The 27,676-nt window shown below is 39.8% G+C and overlaps 1 protein-coding gene across 3 annotated transcripts; it reads left to right on the top strand.

Moving 5' to 3' along the window:
- The first annotated feature begins 7,067 nt into the window (after nucleotides 1-7,067).
- On the top strand, nucleotides 7,068-16,251 carry CDK2AP2 (cyclin dependent kinase 2 associated protein 2). Of its 3 annotated transcripts, none has more exons than XM_083358654.1 (4): nucleotides 7,068-7,640; nucleotides 14,578-14,678; nucleotides 14,771-14,903; nucleotides 15,624-16,251. In XM_083358654.1, exons 1-4 carry the CDS (start codon nucleotides 7,544-7,546, stop codon nucleotides 15,689-15,691), a joined length of 399 nt encoding a protein of 132 aa, XP_083214780.1. In that variant the 5' UTR covers nucleotides 7,068-7,543; the 3' UTR covers nucleotides 15,692-16,251. The 3 variants fall into 3 exon arrangements, with proteins under 3 accessions (XP_083214780.1, XP_083214782.1, XP_083214781.1); XM_083358656.1 differs by having other exon boundaries at nucleotides 7,068-7,365; XM_083358655.1 differs by having other exon boundaries at nucleotides 7,590-7,738.
- Nucleotides 16,252-27,676: the final 11,425 nt, after the last annotated feature.

Genomic DNA, 27,676 nt, shown 5'->3' on the forward strand with positions numbered 1-27,676 from the left:
GTCAATCCAGCCATTAGGAGAAAAGGCAGCAAACAACTTCCCACATATCCTGTGTTCTCTGCCTGGAACCAAGCAGCCATTCCTAAAATCCAGAAAGTTCAGCCAGCTTCAGCACCTTTAAGGATGCTGTGGATCATAACCAGAGGAATACCAGATCTCTGTATTAAATGTGGCCATGAACATTAACCCTAACTTCTCTTAGATTTCAGAGGCCATCATATCTTGTGAACTGTTTGCTATAACACTGAACTTCCACTTTGTTCATTCTAAGCAGGCTTAACCAACAAAGCTCCATAATTGTTCTGTCTGTATTTGTCAAACTAACAGCTGTTTTCTGTTTCAAAATATATTTTGCTTCCCACTGTGGCATTAATAATAATAGGGGTCCTTGGTGCTCTCTGTGCTTGCTTGTTTTCTTGCAGACGTTTCATTACCCAAACTAGGTAACATCATCAGCACTGATAAGGAGTGCAATTTGCTGTCAGCTTTATATTCTGATGGCTTGCCTGTCAGTGTTGGTGGGAGTGGTCTTAGAGATTCTTTGGTTGGGCTGTTTGCTGTTGGCTTCTGCCAGTCTTCTGCCTGTTTGTTGTAATCCTTACATTGTATGTTGTATGTTGTAAATGACTCATATTTTTTCTTCTGGGGTTGTTGGTTCTTTTCGTCTGCTTAGGATGTTTTGAAGGGCTTTAGTTGGCTTGTATGCCATGCTTGTATGCTATGTAGGACAAATAGGCAGAAGACTGGCAGAAAGCATCCACGAACACCAACTAGCAGTCAGAAGACATGATGAAAATTCTTTAATTTCACAAGATATAGACAGATTTAACCATAGTTTCAATTGGGAAAATGTGACCATCCTAGACCAAGCCAAGTCCAAAAATGCCAGGGAATTTCCAGAAGCCTGGCACTTTGACAAATCAGCCATCAGTAGACACCCAGCCCAAAAAGGAACAAAAAACCCAAGTACCTCTCCACCAGCAATAAGCCCCCAGATCACCATAGATTAACTCCAAGGTTAACATCAAAACAACAATCAAACAAACATACCCCAATCATGAAACTGCCAAAGAAGCCAACAGCAAACAGTCCAACCAAAGTATCTCTAACCCACCCCCACCAACATTGACAGGCAAGCCATCAGAATATAAAGCTGACAGCAAACTGCACTCTTTACTAGTACTGATGATGTTACATAGTTTTGGTAATGAAACATCTGCAAGAAAACAAGCACGCTCAGAGAGCACCAGAGAACCCTCATGTCAACCTTGAGCTATAAATATTCTTCTTTATTAATAATATTCCCTCATTTCTAATATGCCATATATAAAGTCATAAATTCTTCTTCCAAAGCAGGATAGAAATGGAAAGGCCCCAAACAGAATTATTAGGACCTAGATAGGCAGCTGGTTACTCTTAAATCAGTTTAAATGTCTAAATAAAACTGATAATAAAAGAATGTTGATTAAGTCCACAGGAAGTAGCATCTGCGATCCAGAGGTGTATGTACTTTGATGGAGCTGGAACGCTAAAGGATATAACTACATTACTGCTTCTTTGTCTAATTTGAGGACATACTTCTTCCATGCACTCTATGAAAACATATGCTTTGTAGATTGCACTTCAAGTTCAAGGCTTATTCTCTATCATGCCAGAATACATGACACAAAACAATGGATAAGTTACAGGAAAACCAATTCTGATTGAATATTAGAAAAAAATATGCTAATTGTAAGAACAGATTAGTAGTGGAACCAATAACCCAGAGATGGATAGACTCCCTTTCGCTGGTTGTGTTCCAGCACAGACAATGATTTATATGAGATGCTTTAACTTGGATTCCTGCATGGAGAAAACTCAATGACTAAATGTCTCCTCTCCAGGCCCTATGACAGAAATATATTATTCTATTTTATTAGTAATTTTGTATCATATTTTTAGTCTTCTGGAGAACCCTAGAAACTCTTGGAAGCTTGCTAGAATTCCCTCAAAAAAACCAACAACAAACCCACGATGAACTAGCTTTCCTACTGTGTCTTTGAAAACGTACAGCCTGCAGGGAATATAGAATGAGCTTTAAGATGCACTCAAAGACACCTGATAGAACCCAGCGTGATGTCCTAAATAAGTGTGTACCAAAATGTTTCAGAGTTTCACAATGATTTCGCAGCAGACCAATAAAGTCTGTGAAGATAGGGTTTCCAGAAATCCAGATTAAAACATTCCAAAAGATGTCCCTTTCTGAACACATTGAGCAAAGAAACATAACTGCATTGTGAAACTGTTCTTCCTATTACCATTTTTTTTAAACTATCAGAATCTCCCTCCTATAATTTAAATTCATTTTCCATTAAAAACAGGTCTTGAATTTTTATATACGTATCATCTTTTATGTGATTACAAATTGAATATGAACTAGCAGTATCATATTTGAGAGATCTATCATGTCCCCTCTAAGCTTTTATTCTGAAGGCCAAGCATCCTTGTTCTTTTAATTCGCATTCTTCCCATGTCATTTCTAGCCTTCTAATCTAATCCAATTCTGCTGGCTTTCTTTGAACCTGTTTCAGTTTGCCTGAAACTTTCAGGTGGAATGCACACAAGGGGAACTATTTCTTCTTATTACCGGTACCTATAATAATTTGGTTATGTGTTTGACTTTTTATAGCCAGATGAACTGCTAATTCATGTTCAGCTTCTGATCAACTATTGTTCCCAAAACTGCTTCACAAGTACTATAAACAACCCAATAATTTTCTATTCTATAATTGCATATTTTGTTTTTTTGAAGTGTAGAATTTTGGCATTTTTCTGTTAAATTTCATTCAGCCCATTTCCCTAACCTGACAAGTTTGTTCTGAATTTTATTTTCTTTGGAGTTATCCTTTCCAGTCTTGTGTCATCTGCTAATTTAATAAGCATTTATTCGGTCTACATATGCAAGTTACTAATAAAACTTTACTTATTTTGCAAGTTTTATTTACAAATTTTATTAATGCAGGTTGTTAATAAAAATACTGAAAGGCCCAGGGCCACACCTTAGTCTTGTCCCCTCAATACCACACCTAGTTTGATGAAGAAGCTTTGATAAACACTGAGTATAATTTTCAGGTAGTTATGAATCTATTTAATTGTTATGCTATTACCCCACATTTCTCTAGCTTGCTAATCAGAATGTTGTTCAGTGATTTTATTGAATGCCTTGCTGAAATATTATGTCTACAGTATTTCCATGAAAATTAAAGAAAATAATTGATCAGAGTTAAAGTTAGTCTGGTGAGATTTGTTTTGATAAATCCAGAGAAAGTAATTTCTATGTTTGCAGATAAAGCTGTTCATGATCTGTTCTAGAATCAATGTTAAGTCTGACTAGTCTATGATTCCTGGGTTTCTCCTTTTTCCCTTTTTGGAAGATAATACACTTCTCTAGTCATCTGACATTTGACTTGCTCCCAAGACTATAGGCAGTAGTGGGATTCAGCCGGTTTGCACCACTTAGGCAGAACCGGTAGCTAATTTTTTTGTTGCCCAGGCCCAGAATGGACTTCCGGAAGCGGCATCCACACAGAGAACTGGTTGTTCACATATTGGAATCCCACCACTGACTATACACAGTGGCCAAAATTGTGGAAACCTTTTGGGAAAAGTATATTTTTGAGGTTTGATAGATAATAACACCACTTTCTTTTGGGAGTAGTACCATAAAATTATATATCAATGGAAAGATAATTTAATCAAGAATGTAATGCAATATAGTTTGTTCAATTATCTGTACTGTATTCTATGAAAAGGTATAGCCAAATAACCAGAAAAAGGAAGCACAACTTGCTTAGATTGATATCAGGTAGCTTTCCTTCATCTGATTGTAGCCAATGAGCATGAGTGTTTAGAGAGCCAATCAGGCGTCATCTTGTTTTGGCAATGAGCCAATCAGATAACAGTAGCATTCAGTTATTGATGTCATGTATTGAAGCTGAGAGGAGGACATTTATCAGTGTATTATGTGATCGCTATCAAGTTGGTTGGTTGTTGGTTTTTTTTCATTTAGTGAGCTTGTAAAACGTAGTAAAATTAAAGAAATTGTGCAAAGAGTTGACTGGTCGCCCAGAAAGCAATGTAAAATAGTATTATTAAGTGAACAAGGCTACAGTTATAAAGAAATTAAAAGAAAAATTGGTGGAAACTTAACCAAAGGTGGCATTTCTACTGTACACTTTCCCCAAAAGGTTTCCACAATTTTGGCCACTACTGTAGGGAGTGTATACTCAAAGTACAAAGATAGTACAGGTAGCCCTTGACTATCTCATTTAGTGACTGTTCAAAGTTACAACAGCACTGGAAAAAGTGACTTATGACCGTTTTTCCTACATGACCATTTTTGCATCCTCATGGTCAGTGATCAAAATCTAGACACTTGGCAACTGATCATATTTATAATGGTTGCAAGATCCTGGAGTCATATGGATTACAAGCAAAGTCAATGGGAAAGCCAGATTCACTTAACAACTGTGTTGCTAACTTAACAACTGCAAAGTTGGTTTATTTGATCAAGATTAAAATAGATATGTTGTTATCTCTGGTAATCTTTAGTGGGCTTGTGCAGATCAGGACTGAATGACAAAGTTTTGATCTCTGCAGTTTTTAAGTTAGCAATACAGTTGTTAAGTCAATCTGGCTTTCCCATTGACTTTGATTGTAATCCATATGACTCTAGGATCTTGCAACCATTATAAATATGAGTTAGTTGCCAAGCCTCTAGATTTTGATCACTGACCATGAGGATACAAAAATGGTCATAAGTAGGAACTGCATTGTCTCAGAGATCAAAATTATTCATAGGGCATCATCCTAATCTTATTCTAAATAAACTTTAAATTAAAAATTTATGGAATCTTAGCTTTTAATTTTTATTGCATTTCCACCATCCATGTTTGACATATTTACCTAACACAGAATTTTTCTCTATTATGCCTAATAGATTCTTGAAGTTCACTCCCAAAGAATTGTGACCTAGTAAAGAAAATATTCATATTTTATAGCCTAAATCAGTACAAAGTTTCACTCGGTTTTTTAAACAGAAGGGAACCATTTAAAATTAAAAAATCAAGGCAGTGGATAGTCTGCTATACATTCCTATCTGTACTGCAAATTGGAAGAGCTGTTTTTTTTTAAACTGAACCTGCCATCTATTCATATATACTTTAAAACAGGAGTCCCCAACCCCAGGTCCGTGGACCAGTACTGGGCTGCGGCATGCCAGCAACTGGGCCACACAAACAAATCCCCATCCGCGAGATGCAGGCAGCACACAAAACCATGCACCCTCCAATCCGCGGAAAAACCTCTTTCCACGAAAACGGTCCCCGGTACCCAAAAGGTTGGTGACTTCTGCTTTAAAATACCTTTCTTTAGCTTGGTGCTGTACAATAAGATTGAATTCCAGCCAGCATAGGACTTGAAATTCAGACTCAGAAGGCATTAATTACAGTTCCATGAAAAGTTTGAGCTTTATTTTCATATTTCTGTTTTCATTCCCATTGTCAAATAAAGTTGCTGCAATGGTCATAAATGAAAGGATTTCAGAGCAGCTGTAAGTTTGGCCACTAAACAGATGGTTGTAAGTCAAGGACTACGTGTAGCTCACTTTTACTCACAGGGGGGCAAATAACACACCTTATGAACTTCTATCAGTTTATATATGTTGTATGAACATAACATAGCTGTAATTTATGTGACAACACATCATGATTTTGACACCACAGGTAATCCTTGACTTACAACAGTTCATTTAGTGACTTTTCGAAGTTACAATGGCACTGAAAAAAGTGACTTATGACCATTTTTCATTTATATGAAAATAAATCATGTGATATATACGGTAAATTAAATCATATATTTTCGGATTCTTGACAACTGGTTCATATTTTGACAGTTGCAATGTGCTGGGGTCATGTGATTATTTTTTGTGACCTTCTGACTAGCAAAGTCAATGTAGAAACCAGACTCACTTCACATCCATGTTACTAATTTAACTGCAATGATGATCCACTTAACAAATGTGGCAAGAAAAGTAGTAAAATAGGGTAAAACTCACTTAACAAATTTCTCACTTAGCAACACAAATTCTGGGCTCAATTATGGTCGTAAGTTGAGGAATATCTGTATTGCAATTTGCTTCAGATGTTTGTGGATTACCTTCTCCCCATATACCTACTATCTTATAGTAAAAAACTGTTCAACTCTTTTGTCATAAATCGATGCTTTTACAGATGACAACAAAAATACTATTTTTGTTTGGGAATCTGGAATCTATCATTAAACAACTCAGCACCTGAGATGAAGCTATTTTTTTACTGTTTATTAATACTATTTTATACCCTCACTATCACCAATATGCAAAACTATAAAATGTAGCCATACAATAAAAAATCGTATCCCAAGTAATTTTATCCTTTCTTTATATATCAAAGAAAAGAGAGGCAGTTCAATCACCATGAAATTTTGGAAGTCCACTGCAATAAAAATATCTGAATAAACTTGCAAAACGTGTTGCAGAAGGGCCTCGCACCTCTGATAGTGTTGCAAAATATTCAGCTAGTGAACCATGCAGTATCCAAAGAGAAACCCTGACCTCTGATCCCTGACCCTCTTCATCTCTCTTCGAATAAAAATTCCAGTTACAGGCATAGGAAATATAAAAACTAAAATAAAAATACAGAAATAGGTCACGTTCAACGTTCGAGGTAATAGACTCCCTCCCCACCCCCACCCCGGAAAAAGAACGCCCCAAACTTTTAGGGGGCTCAAAACGGTTCAAGAGGGCACTCCGCAACACGTAGATGCCCGCCCAACGAGCCACAAAGGCGCGGGGTAAAGAGGCAACTGAGGCCCCACCGCCTTCCTTCGGAACCCAAAGGCCTGACGAAGGGACATCAGGCAGGCCACTGTTCGGGCCCTCCCGTCGCTATGGAAACGGACGGGACGGGTGATAGTACGCAGTGAGGTCACAGGGGGAGGGAGCGAGACACGTAGGCGCGAGATGAAGGCGTAATCCGCGGCGGCCACTCGCGGGACTCCGCTCGGAGCGCGAGGGGACGAGGAGCGAAACGGGGCGGAAGAAGCGCGCGCTCGCTCGCTCGCTCGCTCTCCCAGGGTCAAGCCGCCTAGCACCGCGAGCACGAAAGAGGGAGGGAAAGCGCGGCCGCTCCGCTCGCTCGAGGGACCGAAGGGCGAAGCGCGCGCGCGCCTGCCTCCCCGGGCGCGAGAAAGAGACCCCCCCACGCTCGCCGGGGAACCAAGCCGGGACAGGCAGCTGAAGAGGCGTGGAGCCGGCAGGGGGGAAGGAAGGACCCACGCAGCCGATTGGTAGGCGGCATTTAGGACGCCTCTGACCAATCGGGACCGGCGGAGGAAAAAAGAGTTTGCCAGCCAGGGGTGTACTTTTTGTAGCCTCCCCTCCAATCGGAGCAGCGGCAGTCGCGGCTGAAGCCGGAGCAGCGCGCCAATCGCGGGCCAGCCAGTACTAGAGAGCGCGGAGTCGGGGATGTCCTACAAGCCTATCGCGCCTGCCCCCACCAGCTCAGGAGCCGCCGGCACCAGCAGCAGTAGCGCCAGTCCCGCCCCCGGAGCCCCGCCGGTCGGTAAGAGCCCCCGCCTGCCTGCCCGCCTCCCGCGCCCGAGCAGAGGGGCCGGCGGAAAGCCGAACGGGGCGGAAGGCTCTACGGCGGAGTCGCCTGGGGTCAGTGCCCGGCCCTAGAGGCTTGCCTCACCCCTTCTCCGCCCTTTTCCTGGCAGGTTTTTCTTGGGCCTTCCAGAGCAGCTTGATAAGGCAGAGGCTCGGGGGCGGCGGATCAGAAAAGGGAAGAGGGGAGAAAGAAACCCTGGTTGTATTAGATGGAAAGAAACAAGATGAATGTATACTTCAAACAAAAGGGAAAGTAACTAAGGCGAATATATATATATATAATCATATATATATATATATATATATATATATATATATATATATAATATATATCATATATATATATATAATCAGCCCATGGTTCGAATCTCAGAAGGGTATGGCTGGCTGATGACGACTAATAAGTCAGAAATGCATCTCAGTTTCCCTTTAATTCTTTGTTAGTAATTTACACACACACATATATATATATATATATATATATATATATATATATATATATATGTATATGTATATGTATATGTGTATGTGTATGTATATGTATATGTATATATGTATATACTGCACATATATATATTATAATATATATTATTCGCCTTAGTTAATTTCCCTTTTGTTTAAAGTATACATTCATTTTGTTTGTTTCTATATATATGTGTGAGTGTCTTATTACACTACTTCTTTTAAAGTAAGAAAGGGCTGTTGGTTAAAAAGAAAAGCGAACCGGCCCAGAAAAGTAAAAAGTTTTAACTTCTGGATGGTAAAAGCGGAGAAATAGAAGGAAAGCTCAGTCTGCATATTTTGAGAGATTTCTGATTATATTCGGTGTGGACTGGTATAAAATTGCAGTGTATGTGCAAAGAGTGAGCCCCATTAAACTCAGCTGGATTTCTGTTTGAGCAATATAGGGTTACATAATATTGGGTGAATCGGGTTTTCCTAGATTAGGTAAAGGTTCCCCCGCACCTGCGTGCTAGTCGTTTCCAACTCTAGGGGCCGGTGCTCATCTCCGTTTCAAAGCCAAAGAGCCAGCACTTGTCCGAGGACGTCTCCGTGGTCATGTGGCCGGCATGACTAGACGCCAAAGGCGCACGGAACGCTGTTACCTTCCCACCGGAGTGGTCCCTATTTTTCTACTTGCATTTTTACTTGCTTTCGAACTGCTAGGTTGGCAGAAGCTGGGACGAGTAACGGGCGCTCACTCTGTTACGCGGCACTCAGGATTCGACCCGCCAAACTGCTGACCTTCTGATCGACAAGCTCAGCGTCCTAACCCACTGAGCCACCGCGTCCCTTTTCCTAGATTAGCAATACATTAAAGTTTAATTGAAAAGCACAAAGGAGGACAAATTACAATTTTACTTATAACTAGGGCTAACTTATTTGAACATAGCATAAGTGGCAGTGGCCAGGAAGAAACAATTTCATATACCTGAAGAACGGAACTGGATCCTGTCAGTTTTTCTGTTAAAGAGTATTCTGACTGAGTGTTGCCTAGAATCTGGCTACCATATTTAGGAATGGAAATTACTTTTTTCCTAGTACACAGACTACTAATTCTGCTCCTTGTACATATCTTGGTGTGGTTACAGAAAGTTCCTGGAGATATTAGCTATGCTGATACCCTCCTGCCAATGTACTTATGCTTCTTTTGGCATTCCATTATATAGCTTTGAAGATAAGTGACTGTTGGAATGAATGTATGTATGGTGCTTGCAAAAGATTGAGCCGGTGCTCATCTCCGTTTCAAAGCCGAAGAGCCAGCGCTTGTCCGAGGACGTCTCCGTGGTCATGTGGCCGGCATGACTAGACGCCAAAGGCGCACGGAACGCTGTTACCTTCCCACCGTGGTGGTCCCTATTTTTCTACTTGCATTTTTACGTGCTTTCGAACAGCTAGGTGGGCAGAAGCTGGGACGAGTAACAGGCGCTCACTCTGCTACGCGGCACTCGGGATTCGACCCGCCAAACTACCGACCTTCTGATCGACAAGCTCAGCGTCCTAAACCACTGAGCCACCGCGTCCCTTTTAGTAACTTAATACCTTCTCTTAAAATATAAAACGTGATTTCTTCCTTACATATCACAAATCTTTAAAACTTTGTCATTCAGCAAAAGTCCATTAAGGGTTACCAGAGATTTTTTTATCCCTTCAAATAATGCCCTAGGAACTTGATTTCTTTTCTTTTTTTCACTCTCACAAAATTCTTCAAAGTTTCAACCTTTTTTAAAAATCCAATATAGGAAAGTTAGCCAGTTCATCTTTTGGTTTATTATTTGTATATTTTAATTATTAAGACATCAATGGGTTTCATTTGTATATCCAGTATAGCTTCTTTTTCCATATAATTTCTTTAGCCTGTCATTTTTAAATGTCAAATCACCCTCAGTCTTGTCCAATAAAATATGTTTGTCCTCCATAAAATCTTTAAGCACAATCTATAATAGTAGACACACTTAAAATTAACATGTGTCAATTTTTTAAAAACATGCAATGTTAAGAGTGTTTTGTTCCTTTCTATATTAATAAATCAAATTTAGTTCTTTAATTGTAATCTTTAGTTTCTTCTAGTTCCCTCTAATGCAGGGGTGTCAAACTTGCAATGTCATGTGACATGTTGCGACGTATCTTGACTTTTTTGCCATTGCTGACAATGGGGAGGGTGCGGTTTTGCCATGACGCATCCAGCCTATGGGCTGGCAGTTTGACACCCTGGCTCTAATGTATAGCCTTCAAGTCCCATCAAATCATTTTTCAAAACAAATGCATTTTCCCATGGAAAAGCTTCTTAAGAATTAATTTCAAAATTTTATTTCAAATTCAACTAGTAGACCCTTACACCATTTGTAACTTTCTAAAATCAAAGTTCTAATCACCCATTTACTCTAAGAATTTTATAAGTCCTTAAACTTGTATTTAATATGTATTTTGAAAGGAATGAAAGAAATTCACCTAGTGCTATAAAATTTGTCAATTCAAAGATTCCTAATATCTTAAACAGCACTTAACAAGCAATTTCTGAAAGTAACTAGAGAAGGAAGTATGGAAACCCAGTGTCATTAAAAGTGTAGACCGTGGTTTGAGCAAATTTGGCTTTAGTTCGATTTCCAGTGCTGTCTTTCAGCCTTCTGATGAGGAGCAGCTCTCTGAGCACTTACGTGTAATCTGAAGTCCTCTCCTTGTTCAGATAGGAATTACAAATTCTGGTTTTCTCACTCTCTCTTCATTTTGCTGCAGTTATTGGCTCTGCTTGTAACAGAGCTGACTTTTTTTTTAATTGAAAAGTTTTACAATACATTTTTTAAAAAAGACAAAACCCCTCCCAACCCCCTCCCCTCTCCCCAACCCTCCCCAACACCTCCCTCCCCTCCCCCCCCCCCGTCCCCGACTTCCCAGAGCTCAATACAGGGTATAAAAATACAAACAATCATAGTCTACCTTATGCAAACAACAATAAAATATTAAATCTATCGCACTTTAACTCTTATAAAATAACTACAAGCAATTTAAATATCACATCAATACTTATTCATAACAGAGCTGTCTTTAGTTTGCCATTTTTTCCATGGAAGTCGTCTTCAGTTAGATTTCAAATAGCAAACTTAATTATCTGCCTCACCATGGACTAATATTAGCAGCCAGAATAATACTGTTGGATTTGATCAATCTTTCATATATTCTAGTCCATGCAAAGGGTTATTAACTGAGTTTTCTATATGCATGTATTAGATATCTTGAAAACATTAATAGTTTTCAAAGAAAAGAATCGGCAGACTTCCACTTTATAAAAATCTTCCTTTTCTAGTTCGTATATTATTGGTATATTATTTGTATAATTACTTTGAAAAGGTATTTCCTGTGGAAGAAATCTGTACTAAAGTAACATCTGCAATAGTTTGCTTCAGTTTGTAGTAGCATTCAGGGTAGGCAACCTTGGCTCTTTTATGACTTGTGGACTTCAACTCCCAGAATTCCTAAGCCAGCCATGCTGGCTGGGTTGCCTACCCCTGAATAGGTGATTCGTTTGCACAAATTAATTTACTGATCAAAGTAATTGAGTTGTTTTCATACTCTTTCTTTGTCACAAATTAATTCCAGATAGTTCATAGTCTAAAAACATACACTTTATTAATGGCATAATACTCTTTTCTTTCCTCAGTTAAGGACTTTGTATTTTTTCTACTTTTAGAAATTTGTCCTGAGTTGAATAGTTTTAGTAAACCATAATATGATTTAGGAATGATGAATAGTGTACCTTTTATGTGTACATATGTACTATTTACTTTTTAAGTGTCTTATCATTGTATAATAGAATTCGCAAGATGACTCATAAAATACTGAAATTATGCTCTTCTTTTAGAGTGTTAGGCTCACATGGTTAGGATGAGAAAAGGAAGATGAAGTTGACAGCCAAGAATAATGGCTGAATTCAGATCAGTATAGAGCAGCAAGTTCTTAGTAAAAACCCATAAAATTCTGCTTTATGTTATACACTGGGCTACAGGAAGTTGAATTAAAACCCACAAGCTACTGTGGTCAAGATGGAAAAGCCAAGGGGAAGTTCTCTGTTCACATTATAAATATATTTTTGTTACTTATTCCTCTTCCATTTCTTAAAGACTTGCTGATACTTTCAAGATATTTTATTCATTTATTTACTAAACGTATCTCAGTCTAGCAAGGCAAAATCAGTAGCTCACATAACGTATTAGCAAAATGCAAAGGATCCAAGCTATGATTAAAACAATAGTAGCACCATAAAACTCCAGCAAAAACAAAATGTACACAAGTAACAAGGGGGATAAAAGATGTCAGCCCCATATAAAGTGAATTGCAGTAGTCAGTCAGATAGTAATGAAGATATAAATTAGCATACCTCCTACATCAGGTAAGGTTACAATTTGTTTGTCACTCAAAATAAGATTAGAATGTCAATATAATATTAGAATATAACATAAAGCCTAAAATAAAATTTCTGTTACTTCAGTCCTAAAAAGGGAATCAAAAGATACTAAAATGTACACATGCTTGAGCAACTACTGTATTCTATTGAAAAAGTGGTAAAAATAAGTTAGAATAAAATAATATCTGCATTCACAAATAATCAGCTGTTTAAAATTGTATGTGTGTGAATATATTAGCAGTTTTTTTAAAAAAAGATTTCTGGGATTACAAAGTAAGCAAGCTACATATCCTTGCTAACCTCTAGTGCAGGGCTTTTCAACTTTTTCACCCATTGTACCACTTTTAGCATATGGAAACACCCAAGTACCACCAGTTGCCTAGCATAGTGTCAAAAACTTGATGACCAAAAAAAAGCAAAACGGAAAAAGTGATGAAGTACAGGTAGTCCTCGACTTACAACAGTTCTCTTAGTGACTGTTCGAAGTTACAATGGCACTGAAAAAAGTGCCCACCAAGCCACAGCCGAGCAAGACACCTGCCTGCCCGCCTGGCGGCGCTCTTCCTCCTATCCAAGGTTTTCATTGTTGTGAGCATTTCTGTTGAGGATTGACAGCAGGGGTGGGGTGGGGGAGGCGTTTGGTTTTTATTTCCCCCCCTCTGCTGGGTGGTTGCAGCAGGTTTTGGTCACTTCACATGACCCTGGAACACTGACCATCATAAATACTGTATGAATCAGTTGCCAAGCATCTGAATGTAAACCACAAGACCCTGGAGATGCTGCAACATTCCAGCTGATTGACGTTTCTTCTGCGCTCAGCAGAAGCACCAGGATCAGCGCCGAGCTCCAGCTGGAGCTTGCCACTGATCCTGGCACTTCCGCTGAGCCCTGACAGCCCTGCAGCTCCAGCCATCTCTCGCTCAGGCTTATGCAGTGCTGCCATTCAGGCTCCAGCCATCTCTCGCTCAGGCTTATGCAGTGTTCAGCTCATTCCCCTCCCCTGCTACCACTTTTCTAGGATGGTTGCATACCACCTGCCAGGTGCCAATGTACCACAGATGGTACCCGTACCACTGGTTGAAAAGCCCTGCTCTAGTGCACATTGTTTGGCCTTGGCTTGGTAAGATGTGTAAGTATACTAGTCCAAGGAAATTCTATTGTGTTAATGGTGAAAACATTAAATGGTTTAAAATTTAAGGATTAAATTCTTTTTTCAATTTCATGTAAATTTGACCATATTCTCCAGTTTTAAATTGGGAAACAATTTAATTATCAAATACTTAACATTAAAATAATACTACTTATTTTAGGGAGAATATTGAAGTTCCTCTATATAAAATTAATATATTTGCACTAGGTGGTAGTTTTAAAAATCCTTTCCGGGCTTTATGCTTGGTTTAGTCTTTTCAGCTTCTGAATATATTACTCTAATTCATGCATTTCTGTATATTAAAAAACTTTGCAAATACCGCATGTGCCCCAAAGTTGCAGAGTAACGTATTCAGATATATTGTGTAATTATTTGTGATATATTTGTGATACGAAGAAGAAATCGTACATCTAACATTTTTCTTTAACTCTTGAAAAATTGTGAATTGGTTAATCCTTGAATTGAAATGAATGTTTTGAACACCAAAAATTAACTCTTTTTCTGACCGATTGAGATCCGGTGGTAGATTTCCAAGATTAACAGTATATTGTTTTTGATCTATCCAAAAATAGTCACACCCGATTCCCTTTCCCCTATTTTAGATTTCGGACAAGTTGCAATAAAACTCTTCCAATTGTGTGATTTATGTCAACTGTATTATGGAATTGTTCAAACAGAAGTTTCATAATTTGAGAATCAAATTCCCACGAGCCGTTCAGAAGGCCTGTATTGTAAATCTGATTCTATTTTTTTAAAAAAAAAAACCTCTTAATTTACTTGAAATAAATCCTCCAAGAATTTAGATTAGCAGTGAGTTTAACACCGTCGCTTATTTTTCAGCTACCAGTGTTCCATCGCCATCTGGTTCTGTCCCCGGAGCATCTGCCCCCTTTCGACCTCTCTTCAACGATTTTGGGCCCCCATCTATGGGCTACGTGCAGGTGAGCACATAAGGATGAGGAAGGGCTTGCTAGTTGATGGAAATAATGGTAGAAGGATCCTTTGTTTTTTATTTCTGCTGTTGATCTTGCAGGCTATGAAGCCACCAGGTGCCCAAGGCTCCCAGAGCACATACACAGATTTGCTTTCGGTGATTGAAGAGATGGGCAAAGAGATTCGACCTACATACGCAGGTAGCAAGAGCGCTATGGAACGACTGAAGCGAGGTAGGAAGAAGCATTTTCATCACAGTATTTGAGTACAATTACTCATTTTTGTGCCGTTACTCAAATTTGTCCTGTCAGAGGCTGGCACTCACCGAATTTCCCACGCTCCTTATAAGTTCATATATATATGGCTGGCTTTCCCAGAAGTTCTGCAAACTATTCTCAAATACAATGCTGCACAGTAATTAATATATGACTGGTTTGGCAATTTCCAATTGACTCTTCCAAGTCATGTCTTTTGAGTTTGTAGTTCAAAGTTGGTTTAGTTCTCGCCTTGCTCAGGAATGAATGAAAAGAACTCCCTAACCCTAAAGCCAGAGTTCTCAGTATTTCCAGCCAAATCAATTCTCACTAATGCAAATAGCTGTGCCATAGTAGGAACAGGTAGAACCTGCTAGATTAGAATCTATCCCCAACAGGTATAAACCTAGCTTGTTGGGAAACGTTGATTTGTTTCTGCAAGACAGCTGTACAACAGCTCCTTGTGTTGTGTACTGCATTGCTGCCAGTTAGTATCTTGTACTTTCTGATTTATTCAAACCCACACATCTGCATTTTGCCCTCTATCTTCTGACTGATCTTGAATTTAATAAGGTATATATAAATGTTTTATGTGGAAGATGCTACGGTTGCAAATTCTGCCACATACTTTGTGCTTTGTGTTGCTGCTTTGAAATCCATTATTCAGCCTACCTTACTTTTGTGACTTTCTTTCTGCAGGCATTATTCATGCCCGGGCGCTAGTAAGAGAGTGTCTGGCAGAGACAGAGCGTAATGCCCGCACGTAACACTCGCTTCCTCCTGGCACCACCCTTGGAGGATCCTAGCACTTTCCAGCTAATCAACATTTTAGAATCTGGAGTTTTCCCCTTCCTTTCAAATCTTTCTACCAATCAGTGTCTCAAGTCTTAGAACTGTGATCGCCTTCAAAGACCTTTATACCAATTGGCACCTAAGAATCCGAAGTATCTCCATTTGCATCACAGAACTTCCCGTCAATTGGCATTCTGGGAATATATACAGAAAGCGTTCATTGTGCATATCCTTGGTTTACTAGTCGAAATAATTGCTGGTGACAAGTTCTATATCTTTATAAAATACATGGGGTTTTTGAATAAATAAAAATCTTTAGAATTTGGATTATCTCTTCTTCACTGTGCTTTTTCTATTTTTTTTATGTGGTGAGGGGAATATATTCTACCTCGCTAAAATATTCCTGAAGGGCATGTATTGCAAGATATGCTTCCTTAGTAAAGCAGTATGAAGCCCTCTCTTCCTCTTGCAACAAGAGTCTCAACCAGTGATCACTGAGCCTGTATTGGAAAACTTGTAATAAAATGTTTCTACTCCTGTATGATTTGTTTTTGCTGTTACTGTGTCAGAGGTTAGGAATACAGTACACCTATGTTACTATTTCATTTCTAAAACTTTTCTTCCTCAAATTAGAGTTCTGCTGTTTCCCATTCTCATTGGAGCAAGGGGCTTTCATCAAGTAGTTTCATCTACGTGAAGTTGGATTTTTATTTCTAAATATGTATTTCCATGCCCCTTCAGCCATTCAGATCTAAGTGGCCTTACAAGGAGAACATAAGTTGCTAATGAAATAGTAGAAAATACCATATGTTGATTATTATGTATATTATAACCATCATGGAACAGCATGATCCATCCCAAGCCTCTTTTCAACTCATTACTTGGCTCCCAAATGCACTTTGAGAATGGCATGTTTTGCAAAGCTTTCTAAATAATCAGGAATGATGGTACAGCTCTTATTTCTGGTGATACAACACTCCACAGCAAGGGAGCTCCAATAAAAACGCCCCAATTCCTTTCCTACCTCATCTCATTGGAGGTAAGGGCTCTCAGTATGCACTCTGTCAGCCTGACCTGAACATGCAGATTTTGCTTGAATATATGGTCTTGCAGATAACCAGGTCCCAAGCTAATCAGTTTATATATGGAGAGAATTAACAGTAGTCCAAATAGGAGATGACATTGTCCTGAGCATGCATTGACCTGGCCGTGTCTCCTGTTGCAATCAAAGCTAGGCAAAGGATCTCCAAGGCACAGTTTTTACTTGTGTCAGTGGGAATTGAGAGTCCAGGAGAATCCCCAGATTGTAAGCCAGCTCCTCCTGGAGAAGCATAACTTGCATCCAGAGCAACTACTCTAAACATGCTAAGCTTATGAACTGGGAATCCAGCTTTTACTCAGAATAATTTCTTGGTGCCCAGGGGAGAGAAGGTATTATTTGTTAAGGAGGCCTAGATATTACTAGCGAAGCATGGAGCTGTAAGATCAGATATGCCTCCTGCAACATGTCTAGAAAAGATTCCTTATAGAAGGATACAATAGAACACAAGGGTGCTTAAATCTTCCCTTTTTCCTGTTTCCTTTTTTAGAAAAAGAATAGTTTATAGATAGTTGGAAAGTAATATAGCCTATCAAGAAGAAGGGTAGTCCCAGGGTGAGGAATTGTAGAAAAGTGTGATTGAGTGGGATGTATTAAATAATCCCCCCCAAATGCTGATTCTTCACAGAGGAACGTTTTAAAATTATGGTTGGGTTAAAAAGTATGAAAAGTGTACTTCAGCCCTTATTGCTACAACTTGAATATACCTTCAGAGGATTCTTTAATTGTCCTACCAAATCTAAGTGGAGGGGGAGATAATGATTACGGCCTAAAATACTGTCCTTTTGCCAAAAACCTATTGGCTAATAACTACCATTCAGATCAGTGTAACTTGCCTAGATAATGTATGAATGCAAGACAGATTTGAGAACGTGGCTTAATAAATTAGTCTGAATGTGCATCAGTAAACTTCTTGAGCAAATACATAGTTATTTCTTGATCCTAAAGTTTTTTCTTCCGTTCAATTGTGTCCAATTCTCCAAGATTGCCTGCCAGTTTTCCTGGCAAGGTTTTTGTGAAGTAGCTTGCCATTGCCTCCTCCTTAGGGCTAAGAAAGTGACTGAACCACGATCACCCAGCTGGTTTTGTGTCTGCGGCAGGATTAGAACTTATGGTCTGGTTTCTAGGCCTGATGCTTTAACCACTACACCAGACTTGCTCTCTACAATACAGGTAGTCTCAACTTACAACCACAACTGAGTCCAGAATTTTGATCATAAGTGATTGTGGTCATAAGTCAAGTTATCACATGACTTATGATAATTTTATGGCTATTTTTAAGTATTTCACCAGAGTTAAGCAAATCGTAGTCATTAAGCAAATCACATGGTTGTAAGTCTGAATCCAGCTTATCAAATGCGTGTTTTCTGCTGTAAAATGGCAAAAGGATTGCAAAACATAATCACGTAACCACTGGATGCTGCAAGTGGATATAAATGCAAGCCTGTTTTGCCAAGTGATCAAAATGCAATCGTGTGACTGGGGGGATGGTGCAGCAATCATAAATTTGTTATGTAAATTTGTTACATAAATGTAACAAATGTATATACACAGCCCCTCTGTGGGAGATGTGTGATTAAGAAATATAAATAAAATATTTATTTAAAATAAAATAGCTCCACATGGCACTCCACATAAAAGATAGAAATACATTTCATGAAAGTAGAGGAAAAATACAAGTTTTGCAGAAAATAAATGTTTTTAACAGATGGAAAAGGAGATATTCCTCAAAAAGCCTAGGAAGTAACCTGCAAAAGTTACACAATGGTAAATGATGTATATTGTTATATAAAACTGATCATGTAATAAAAGCTTCAAAATACATTGATTTGTGCTTAGATTGTAAGCTGCCCTGAGTCTTCGGAGAAGGGCGGGATATAAATGGGATTAAAAAAAATGGTTAGCAGATCTTAATACCCATGAGTATAGCAGGTATCAGTTGTATAATCACAAGAAATAGATTTGCCCCACAAATACCCTCTAAATCTGAAATGTAGCATTAATTTGTAAGATTTTAATTTTGGAAGGTGTTCTTTGAAAAGTCCCCATAAGTAATGGTTAGTTTATCAGCTTAACTATTAGGTGCAAAGTCAGAGAAACCAGTGGGTTTGTCCTGAAGCACAGTTGATTTGTACAGATGCATGAATTAAACTGAAGGAGGGTGAAATATTGCAAACTATAAAGAAAGGACTGAAACTCTTTCCAGAAATCTGAAGTATTATTATGCCTACTACTTTTGGAAATTAGGTTGAGGTTCACAATTGTTGCTGAGTATTATGGTATTGAATTGACTTCCCTGTATTGTGAATTTTTTAAAGAAATACTTTGTTAAAATAAATATGATTATTAAAGATGAAGTTAGTAACAGAAGAAATTGGACTGCCAAATCAGACTTCTATATTGTAGAGAAGGCTGTTCTACCAAGGTGTGTAATTAGGAGGGTGTGGTGGAATTAGGAAGAATCCAAGCTTGCAGACGTGTCATATATTTAAGCAAAGAAAGTATATACAGTATGTTGTTCATTTTTAAAAACATCTATCTGATGTTATATATATAAAGGAGAATAGAAAATTCTTGTACCTGTAATACATTTTAAAATCTTGGAAAAATCATTAGTGTGTTTACATTTCCGTAGGCAGAAGGATGGCCCCTGCCCTTTTTGCGCTTTGGCACCATCCATTATTGGCTTCAACCCCATCAGTTATTGGAAGCAGCTATGGATTGCAAAAAAACAATTTCTCACTCACTGCAGTTGCTTTCATTCTTAATTACTGAGACACCAAGATTTAATTTCTATGCCACTTTATCATCCTTAAAACAAAATTAATTCTATATACACTTGCTGGGACAGATGGATGGAAGATGTAGTGGACCTACCATCTATTTATCTTCTATAATCCTACTAAAACTCTTGTGTCTATAATCTTTAAATGGATAAAGCAGTGCATCATAGGACCACCATTTTTGAATGAAAGTACCTCAAATAGGCTAACTTACAGAATGCATTCAAAATCTTCCCTCCGCCCAGTACGCTCCCACAGAGAGGGCCTCGTCAGGGTGCCACCGGTCAAAGAATGCCGACTGGTGGCCCCCAGGGGGAGGGCGTTCTCTGTGGGCACGCCGGATTTATGGAACCATCTTCCGGTCGAGCTCCGGATGGCGCCTGATCTCCGCTCCTTCCGGTGCGATCTTAAAACCTACCTTTTTGAACAAGCTGGCCTGGCCTGATGGGATGGGGTTGGGTTTTATAAATTGGTCTTAACTTTTAATCTGTACTAATTTATTACGGGCATTGCTGTTTAATTACTTTTTAATTTTTATATCTTGTTTTTATTATGTATTGCCCTGTTCACCGCCCTGAGTCCTTCGGGAGAAGGGCGGTATACAAATTAAATAAATAAATAAATAAATAAAATCTAGGACCTATGACTCCCATAAAATTGAAATTTGGCCAGATTTGTAGGTAATTCAGTTCTACCACACTGCCATCCAGAGATTTAGTAAACTGGTCCTAGCCTAGCCCTCTTGAGGCCAAGTAAATCAGTCTCATCACTGGCTATTGGAGGGCAATCAGCTCAATTAAGCTAGCAGGAAATCAGATGTTGCTCCTGGTCTTACAGCTGTTTTGACCATTGTCATTCTGCTGCTCCATTTAGGAAAGGAAATACCTCTGAAATCATGATCCAACAGTTTACAGATTGTCTAGCAGTTTCTTGTATTTTTGAACAATAGACTAACTGCAGAGGTGAGTTAAGCAACATGCTACCTAAAATGTATTAACTAGATTGTGATTTAGCCTGTTATACGAATATTACAAATTAAATATGCATATGAAAAAATGTGCTACAAATCAGAACTGATGGCAGGTGGACCAAGGCAGTCATAGAATGGATCCCACTTGATAAAAAGCATCCTCGAAAGAGACCTAAAACAAGATGGATTGATGATATCTGCAAGTATTGGGGGCCCAATTGGCAAAAGAAAGTTCAGGACTCTCTTGGTTGGTAACATGTGGAAACAGCAGGAAACCTTTATCCAGCAATGGGTAGATAATGGCTAAAATGATGATTAAAATATGGAATTGAACTAAATAAGAGACAGCAGAGGTGGATACAAATAAAATTGCTCAGGTTTGTATTTAAAACATGAACATTTATTTATTTATGTATTTTATATTCTATATTTATTTATTTATTTATTTATTTCACTACACTCTGCAAGGATTCATCATGGAGTACAATTAAAACCCCAAAGAGTAAAGTCAATAGAACAGTAAAACAGTAAATCGGCATGATATGCCAAGAACACAACAAATAAAATCACAGGGACATCAACACTGTTGCAATTAATATAAATAGGCCTTTCATGACCAGATGTTGATCTCCAAATACCATACAAAATATTCTATTTTCACAACTTTTCTAAAACTCAGGAGCAAAGGCAGACAAGAAGCTGTTCCAAAAGATGGGCACTACCATTGAGAAACCTTCACATCATCCCCCATAATGTGCATCTAGGTGGATTCTTCTGGAAGCAGATGGTCTGCAAGTACCCAGGTTCTAACCAGATATAGCTTTCTAGGCCAAAACCAGTACTTTGAATTGTGCCTGGAACTTTGTTGCAGCCAATGCAGTGCTTGTGACCGATGTATTATATGTCTGCATGTGAATTGCTGTGTTTTTTAAATGTTATTTATTTTACAGGTTTTTCTAGCCCACTAAATTCCAAAGAATCTTACTGGATTGTAACATATCAAAATATAAAAGCAATATTGGTAATAAATGAACTAGGACTAAATCAAATAGTAAACCAATCGTACCTCAGGACAGCCTAACTAAATTTCTTCTGTTCAGTGGTGCACAATTCTTGGACAAGGTTGTTCAGAAGTGGTTTGTCGTTACTGCCTTCCTAGGGCTGAAAGAGAGTGGTCCAAGGTCATTCAGCTGGATTTGTGCCCAAGATAAGATTAGAACTCAAATATCTCTAGCCTGATGGCTTTGCCACTACACCAGACTGGTTCTCAACTAGAGTCAAAAGCTCACTGAAATAAAACTGTATTTGAAGATCTTTTAACTGCAGCTTGAAAATAGTGTTTGAAGGCTGCTGTCCCATGTAGATCATACTGTAATCATTCTAAAAGATAGGTGACAATGATGAAGTCACAGCCCCTCATAGAAGAATGATTGTTGAAGCTGATGGAATTTGCGGAGATGTATAAATTAATTTATTGGATTCAGAGAGAAAAAACAATTCTACATTTATCGCTGACTGGAAACTATATATATATATATATATATATATATATATATATATATATATATATATATATATATATATATATATATATATATATATATATATATATGTTTTTTGCATGAAACAGAAAAAATGCACTTATGGTTTGTGGATTTGATGATTAGAACACACCCACCCCAATGATAGAAAAAAGTGAGCTTTTTTGCAATTATAGAGTAAGAGATAATTGTGTAATTGTATTTATATTTGCTGGAAAGAAAATCAGAGGTTTTTTTTCTATTTCTTCTATTCTCTCTTTCTGCACTTTTTCTTTTTTCTTCCTTTGTTTTTTTACTCTTTATTAGTGCATTTTACTCTTTATTATGTTATTTGTAAAAGTTTTAATAAAAAGTATATTTAAGAACAAAGATAAGTCACCGAAACCAGTGCCTCTTTGTTTTTGAAAAGTCACAACTGTTGCTGCAGCCAAAACTATGGTTTCACTCAGGTTATACTGCAATACTCTATCTCTGTTATCAGTATAAATTTGACACATTCAAAGTTAAGATCTGAGTAAATTTAGCTGATTTTACAAGCAAAATGTTGCCTGAAAATCTTGCAGAATCTTGTTTGCAGATTTTGCTTTAGTGAGATACTGATGTAAGACCTATCATCCTATGATCCTGCTGGCTAGTGATGACAGAAAAAGAGGGAGAAAGGAAGGCCAGTACATTTCTTCACTGTGGCCATATTGTAGAGTTACAAAATCAGAATAGGGGTTTATTTAAATTTCATCCAGTATAATAATATATTTTCGTCCTTAGAATTTGCTTGCCAAGAGTAGCTGTAAATGTCTTTTCAAAGGATATTCAGAAAAGATAAGGAAGAAAACGTATTTTAAATTTTGATGTAATTTATTTTCTTTAACCAATTTGTATGGCTGCCCATTTTATAATAGTGATTCTGGAAGTTGGCATAATATTAAATGCACACACACAATAAATAATAATATGTATAATGGCAACTGAGGACAGCACAAATTGTTAGCGGGTGACTCACTAATCTCACAGAGCCAATTAAACTCCCAATCCCCATGCCCAGGAAAACAGCCATGTTTTTCGGCTTTCTGAAATTCCAGCAGAGTTGGAACCATCTGAATCTTGGGAAGAATTGTGGTGTTCTTGACAGCAGGTGCACTGACAGAAAAGGCCCACTCCCTAAGTCCTGCTAGATGAAATTTCTTGATAGACAGGACCTGACACATGCCTTCTGTCAGATTTAATGGGATGGGTAGAATCAATTAGAGAGAAGTGGTCCCTCAAATAACCTGGTCCCATGCCACATACAGCTTTAAAGATGACAACCAGCATTTTGAATCGCTGTTGGAAGCATACAGAGAATCAGTGCAATTTGCAGAGCAGAGATGGGCACAGACATGAGCATATATTGCTGCATTCTGGATGGTCTATGTAAAGCATGCTGCAGAAATCCACTTGAGAGCTGACCAAGTATGAATAATTGTGAGCAGTGCTTTCTGATCCAGGAAAGGACACAACTGGCACACCTGTTGTGTAAAAGCTGTTCAACTAGAATGGCACTTGTTCCTCAAACAAGAGCTGAGAGTCAAGGATATCCTCTAAAGTCTAAACTGTACATTTTGTTTTATTTAAGCATACATGTACACCTGCCTCACACAATGATCTTAGGCTGCTCATAGCAACCAATAAAAACAGCAACAAGCTATGCTGTACTCTGGTTTCTCCTCAAATCATATACATCTTTTATTTATTTATTTATTTATTTATTTATTTAGTTAGTTAGTTAGTTACATTTATATACCGCCCTTTCCCTGAGGACTCAGGGCGGTTTACAGGGAATTAAAAAATCCACCATACAAAAGTTAAAAACCAAATTAAAAAATATTAAATTGACCCTGTACACTTAAAACCCCAATTAAAAATTTCTCCTCAGCCTGGGCCCGAGAGCTCAAAGAGCCAGGTCTTCAGGCCCCGGCGGAATGATTGGAGGTCGGGGGCAGTTCTCAGCTCCACCGGCAGCTGGTTCCAGAGGGCAGGCGCTCCCACTGAGAAGGCCCTATCCCTGGGTGTCACCCGCCGGCAATCTCTTACTGGCGGAACCCTGAGCAGACCCTCCCTGTGGGAGCGCACTGGGCGAAGGGCGTTTGATGCCGGCAGCAGGTGTTCCCTCAAATAGCCCGGACCCAGGCCATGTAGGGCTTTATAGGTGATAACCAGCACCTTGAATTTCACCCGGAGGGCAACCGGAAGCCAATGCAGCTCGCGGAGTAGAGGTGTTACATGGGAGTATCGGGAGACCCCCATTACAACTCGCGCGGCCGCATTCTGCACCAGTTGAAGCCTCCGAGTGGTCTTCAAGGGCAGCCCCATGTAGAGAGCGTTACAGTAGTCCAAACGGGAGGTCACAAGCGCATGAGTAACTGTGCGTAGGGCGTCTCGGTCCAGATAGGGATGCAACTGGCGTACCAGGCGAACCTGTGCAAAAGCCCCCCTGGTCACGGCTCCTATGTGGTCTTCAAAATTGAGCCGTGAGTCCAGGAGGACGCCCAGGTTGCGAGCCCTATCAACGGGGGGTAACACCTCACCCCCCATCGTTAGAGGTGGAATAACTTGGTTAACCCAAGATGCCGATATGCACAGCCACTCAGTCTTGGCGGGATTGAGACGAAGCCTGTTTCTCCCCATCCAGACCTGAACCGCCTCCAGGCACCGGGACATCACGGAGAGGGCATCACTGAGTTGGTTCGGGGTGGAAAGAAAAAGTTGGGTATCATCAGCGTACTGGTGATACCCCACCCCAAAACCACGAATGATCTTGCCCAGCGGCTTCATATAGATGTTGAACAGGAGAGGCGAGAGGACCGACCCCTGAGGAACTCCACAAATGAGAGACCTCGGGGCGGATCTCTGCCCTCCTGTCAACACCGACTGCGAGCGGCCCTGGAGGTAGGAGGAGAACCACCGTAGAACGGTGCCTCCCACTCCCAACCCCCTGAGACGCCGCAGCAGGATACCATGGTCGATGGTATCGAAAGCCGCTGAGAGATCTAATAGGACCAGGACAGAGGAGCAACCCCTGTCCCTAGCCCTCCAGAGATCATTCACCAGCACGACCAATGCCGTCTCCGTGCTGTGTCCGGGCCTGAAGCCCGATTGGTACGGGTCCAGATAATCAGTTTCCTCCAGGAACAGAGGGAGCTGATGCGCCACCACACTCTCAACAACCTTCGCCAGAAAGCGAAGGTTGGAGACTGGACGATAGTTGTTTAAAGCAGCCGGGTCCAAAGCAGGCTTCTTGAGAAGGGGTCTCACCACCGCCTCCTTCAAGGCGGCAGGGAAGACACCCTCCTTCAAAGAAGCAGTTATTACTGCATGGAACCAGCCTCGTGTTCCCTCCCGAGCCGCATAAGCTAGCCAGGAGGGGCACGGATCCAACAAACAGGTGGTGGTGCTCAGTCTCCCCATGATCCTGCCTTAAAAACCATCATACCCTTCCCACCGAGTTGCCAGAACGATCCATTTTGTCGACTCCCTAACTTTCCCATGCTAGCTGAATGCTTGGGGGAAGAGCCGGGTTTTCTTGGCTTTCTGGAAGACTAAAAGGGTAGAGGCCCTCTCAATCTCAGGTTGGAGGCTATTTCAAAAGCCCATGATGGCTACAGAATATTTGTCCTTCTGAGGTTCCACTAGATGACAAAATTTTAGAGTTGTGCGCACCCTTTCTAACCTAGTGAGATGGGCAGATACCCCAAAAGAGAGACAATCCAGCAGATAACTGGTCATGTGCCATGAATGTCTTTAAAGGTGATCATCAAGACCTTGGACTTGGAAAGCAACTGGCAGCCAGTGTAGCTTGCACAGAAATGATGCAACATAGGCATATTGCAGTGTCCAGAATGTGCCACTACATTCTAGAGAAGTTGCAGCTCTTAGATAGTTGCAGTTGTCATGCTTGCAGTATTCTGTCACAATACCCTATATCAGTATAGTTTTACTATGGAGCTTTCCTGTTTTCAAAGGTCTAACATCAATCTTGCAAGCCTGAATGCATTTTCCCATTATATTTAGAATTTTTAATTTATTTTTAGTTTTTAATTTTAATTTATTGCACAGATGATTTTAATTTTATTTTTATCTTAATTTCTGTACTTATTATATGTTTTGTTGTTAGCCGCCCTGAGTCCTTCGGGAGATAGGGCGGGATATAAATCCCATCAATAAATAAATAAATAAATATATCCCAGAGAGTCAGAGAGGAATCAATCTGTCTTTTCCAAATATATTCCATTTCCTGGGCTCAACTGATATTTTTGAACATGTTTTGAACAGTCTCCATGTGGTTTCTCCAAAGTCATCTCTCTGAATAGCACTAATCTGAATTTTATTTTGCTAACATAACAGAAAGCCTAGTCACGTCAGGTAGACATGCTTAGCCAGCTATGGCTGCTGGCAGAAATCCGAAGGGCCAAACCTGTTCATACTTGGACAGGAGACTACTGGGAAATCATAGGCTAGATGAGGAACTGGAAAACACCCCACAAAAAAGCAATTCAAACCATTTCCCTTGTTACCATAAAAATAATATGGAACTGACCAGCTACCTAGCTCAACCTTAGGAAGACTTTATCCTGATAAAAGCCTAGTAGTTCTACCAAAAGGCTAACATAATTAAAGAAAGCTTATGCTTCTTGGTTTATTTCATCCCAGTGTGTTGCAGTTGATTGCAGTCTGGAGATGCTGTGTGTGTGACAATGATCCATTATTTGAGAAATTAAGCAAACTAACGATTCCCTCTAAAAAGATGCGGGGGGGGGGTGTCCCTTGAATGTGATCTTATACAAATATATTTCTAAATGAATTGCTATTTATTTATACGAGTTTATTTAATTATTTGATATTTGTATCCCGCCTTTATTATTTTATAAGTAATACAAGGCGACAAACATACATAATACGGCTTCCTTTTCTTTTCCTCCCAAACTGTGAGGTGGGTTGGACTCAGAGAGAGAGAGCGCGCGACTGGCCCAAAATCTCCCAGTCGGCTTTCATGCTTAAGGTGGGACTAGAAACCAAGCCTCCCGGTTTCTCGGCTCAACCACGCCAAACGCAAACAACAAAGCTTATTTCAACGATTTCGAAAAAGCTCGCCATTCCTCGAGTCACTGATGTCACTGGGATCTGACGTCACCGGCGTTTCCGTGGTAACGAACAATGAAGTCACCGAAGGATGGGCGGGGAAGAGCGAGCTCGCGCGCTCGGAGGTGCGGAGACTTCGCAAGTTCTGGGTCGCAGTTTCTATGGAAACCTACGCCTGTGCTAAAAAGGGACTAGCCGGCGGGAGGCCTCGCACTCTGTGAATGGGGAGGGCGGGGGGGGGGGGGGGGGGCGAAGGAGAGCCCCGAGCGTTGGGGACTTGGAGGCTGCACTTGCTTCGCCGGCGAGCTCCTCAGTTGCCTGATGCCGGCACGGCCGTCTTCCCTCAGAACTGCAGCCCCCTTAAATTGCTCCGGCGCAGGGGCTCCGGTTTTCTCCCTCCGCTTCTCCGCTCTCTCAAGGGGGCGAAAATTGAATGGGGACCCGACCGTTCG

Source organism: Vipera ursinii, assembly GCF_947247035.1.
Source record: "Vipera ursinii genome assembly, chromosome: 1".
In the NCBI taxonomy this organism is placed as follows: Eukaryota; Metazoa; Chordata; class Lepidosauria; order Squamata; family Viperidae; genus Vipera; species Vipera ursinii.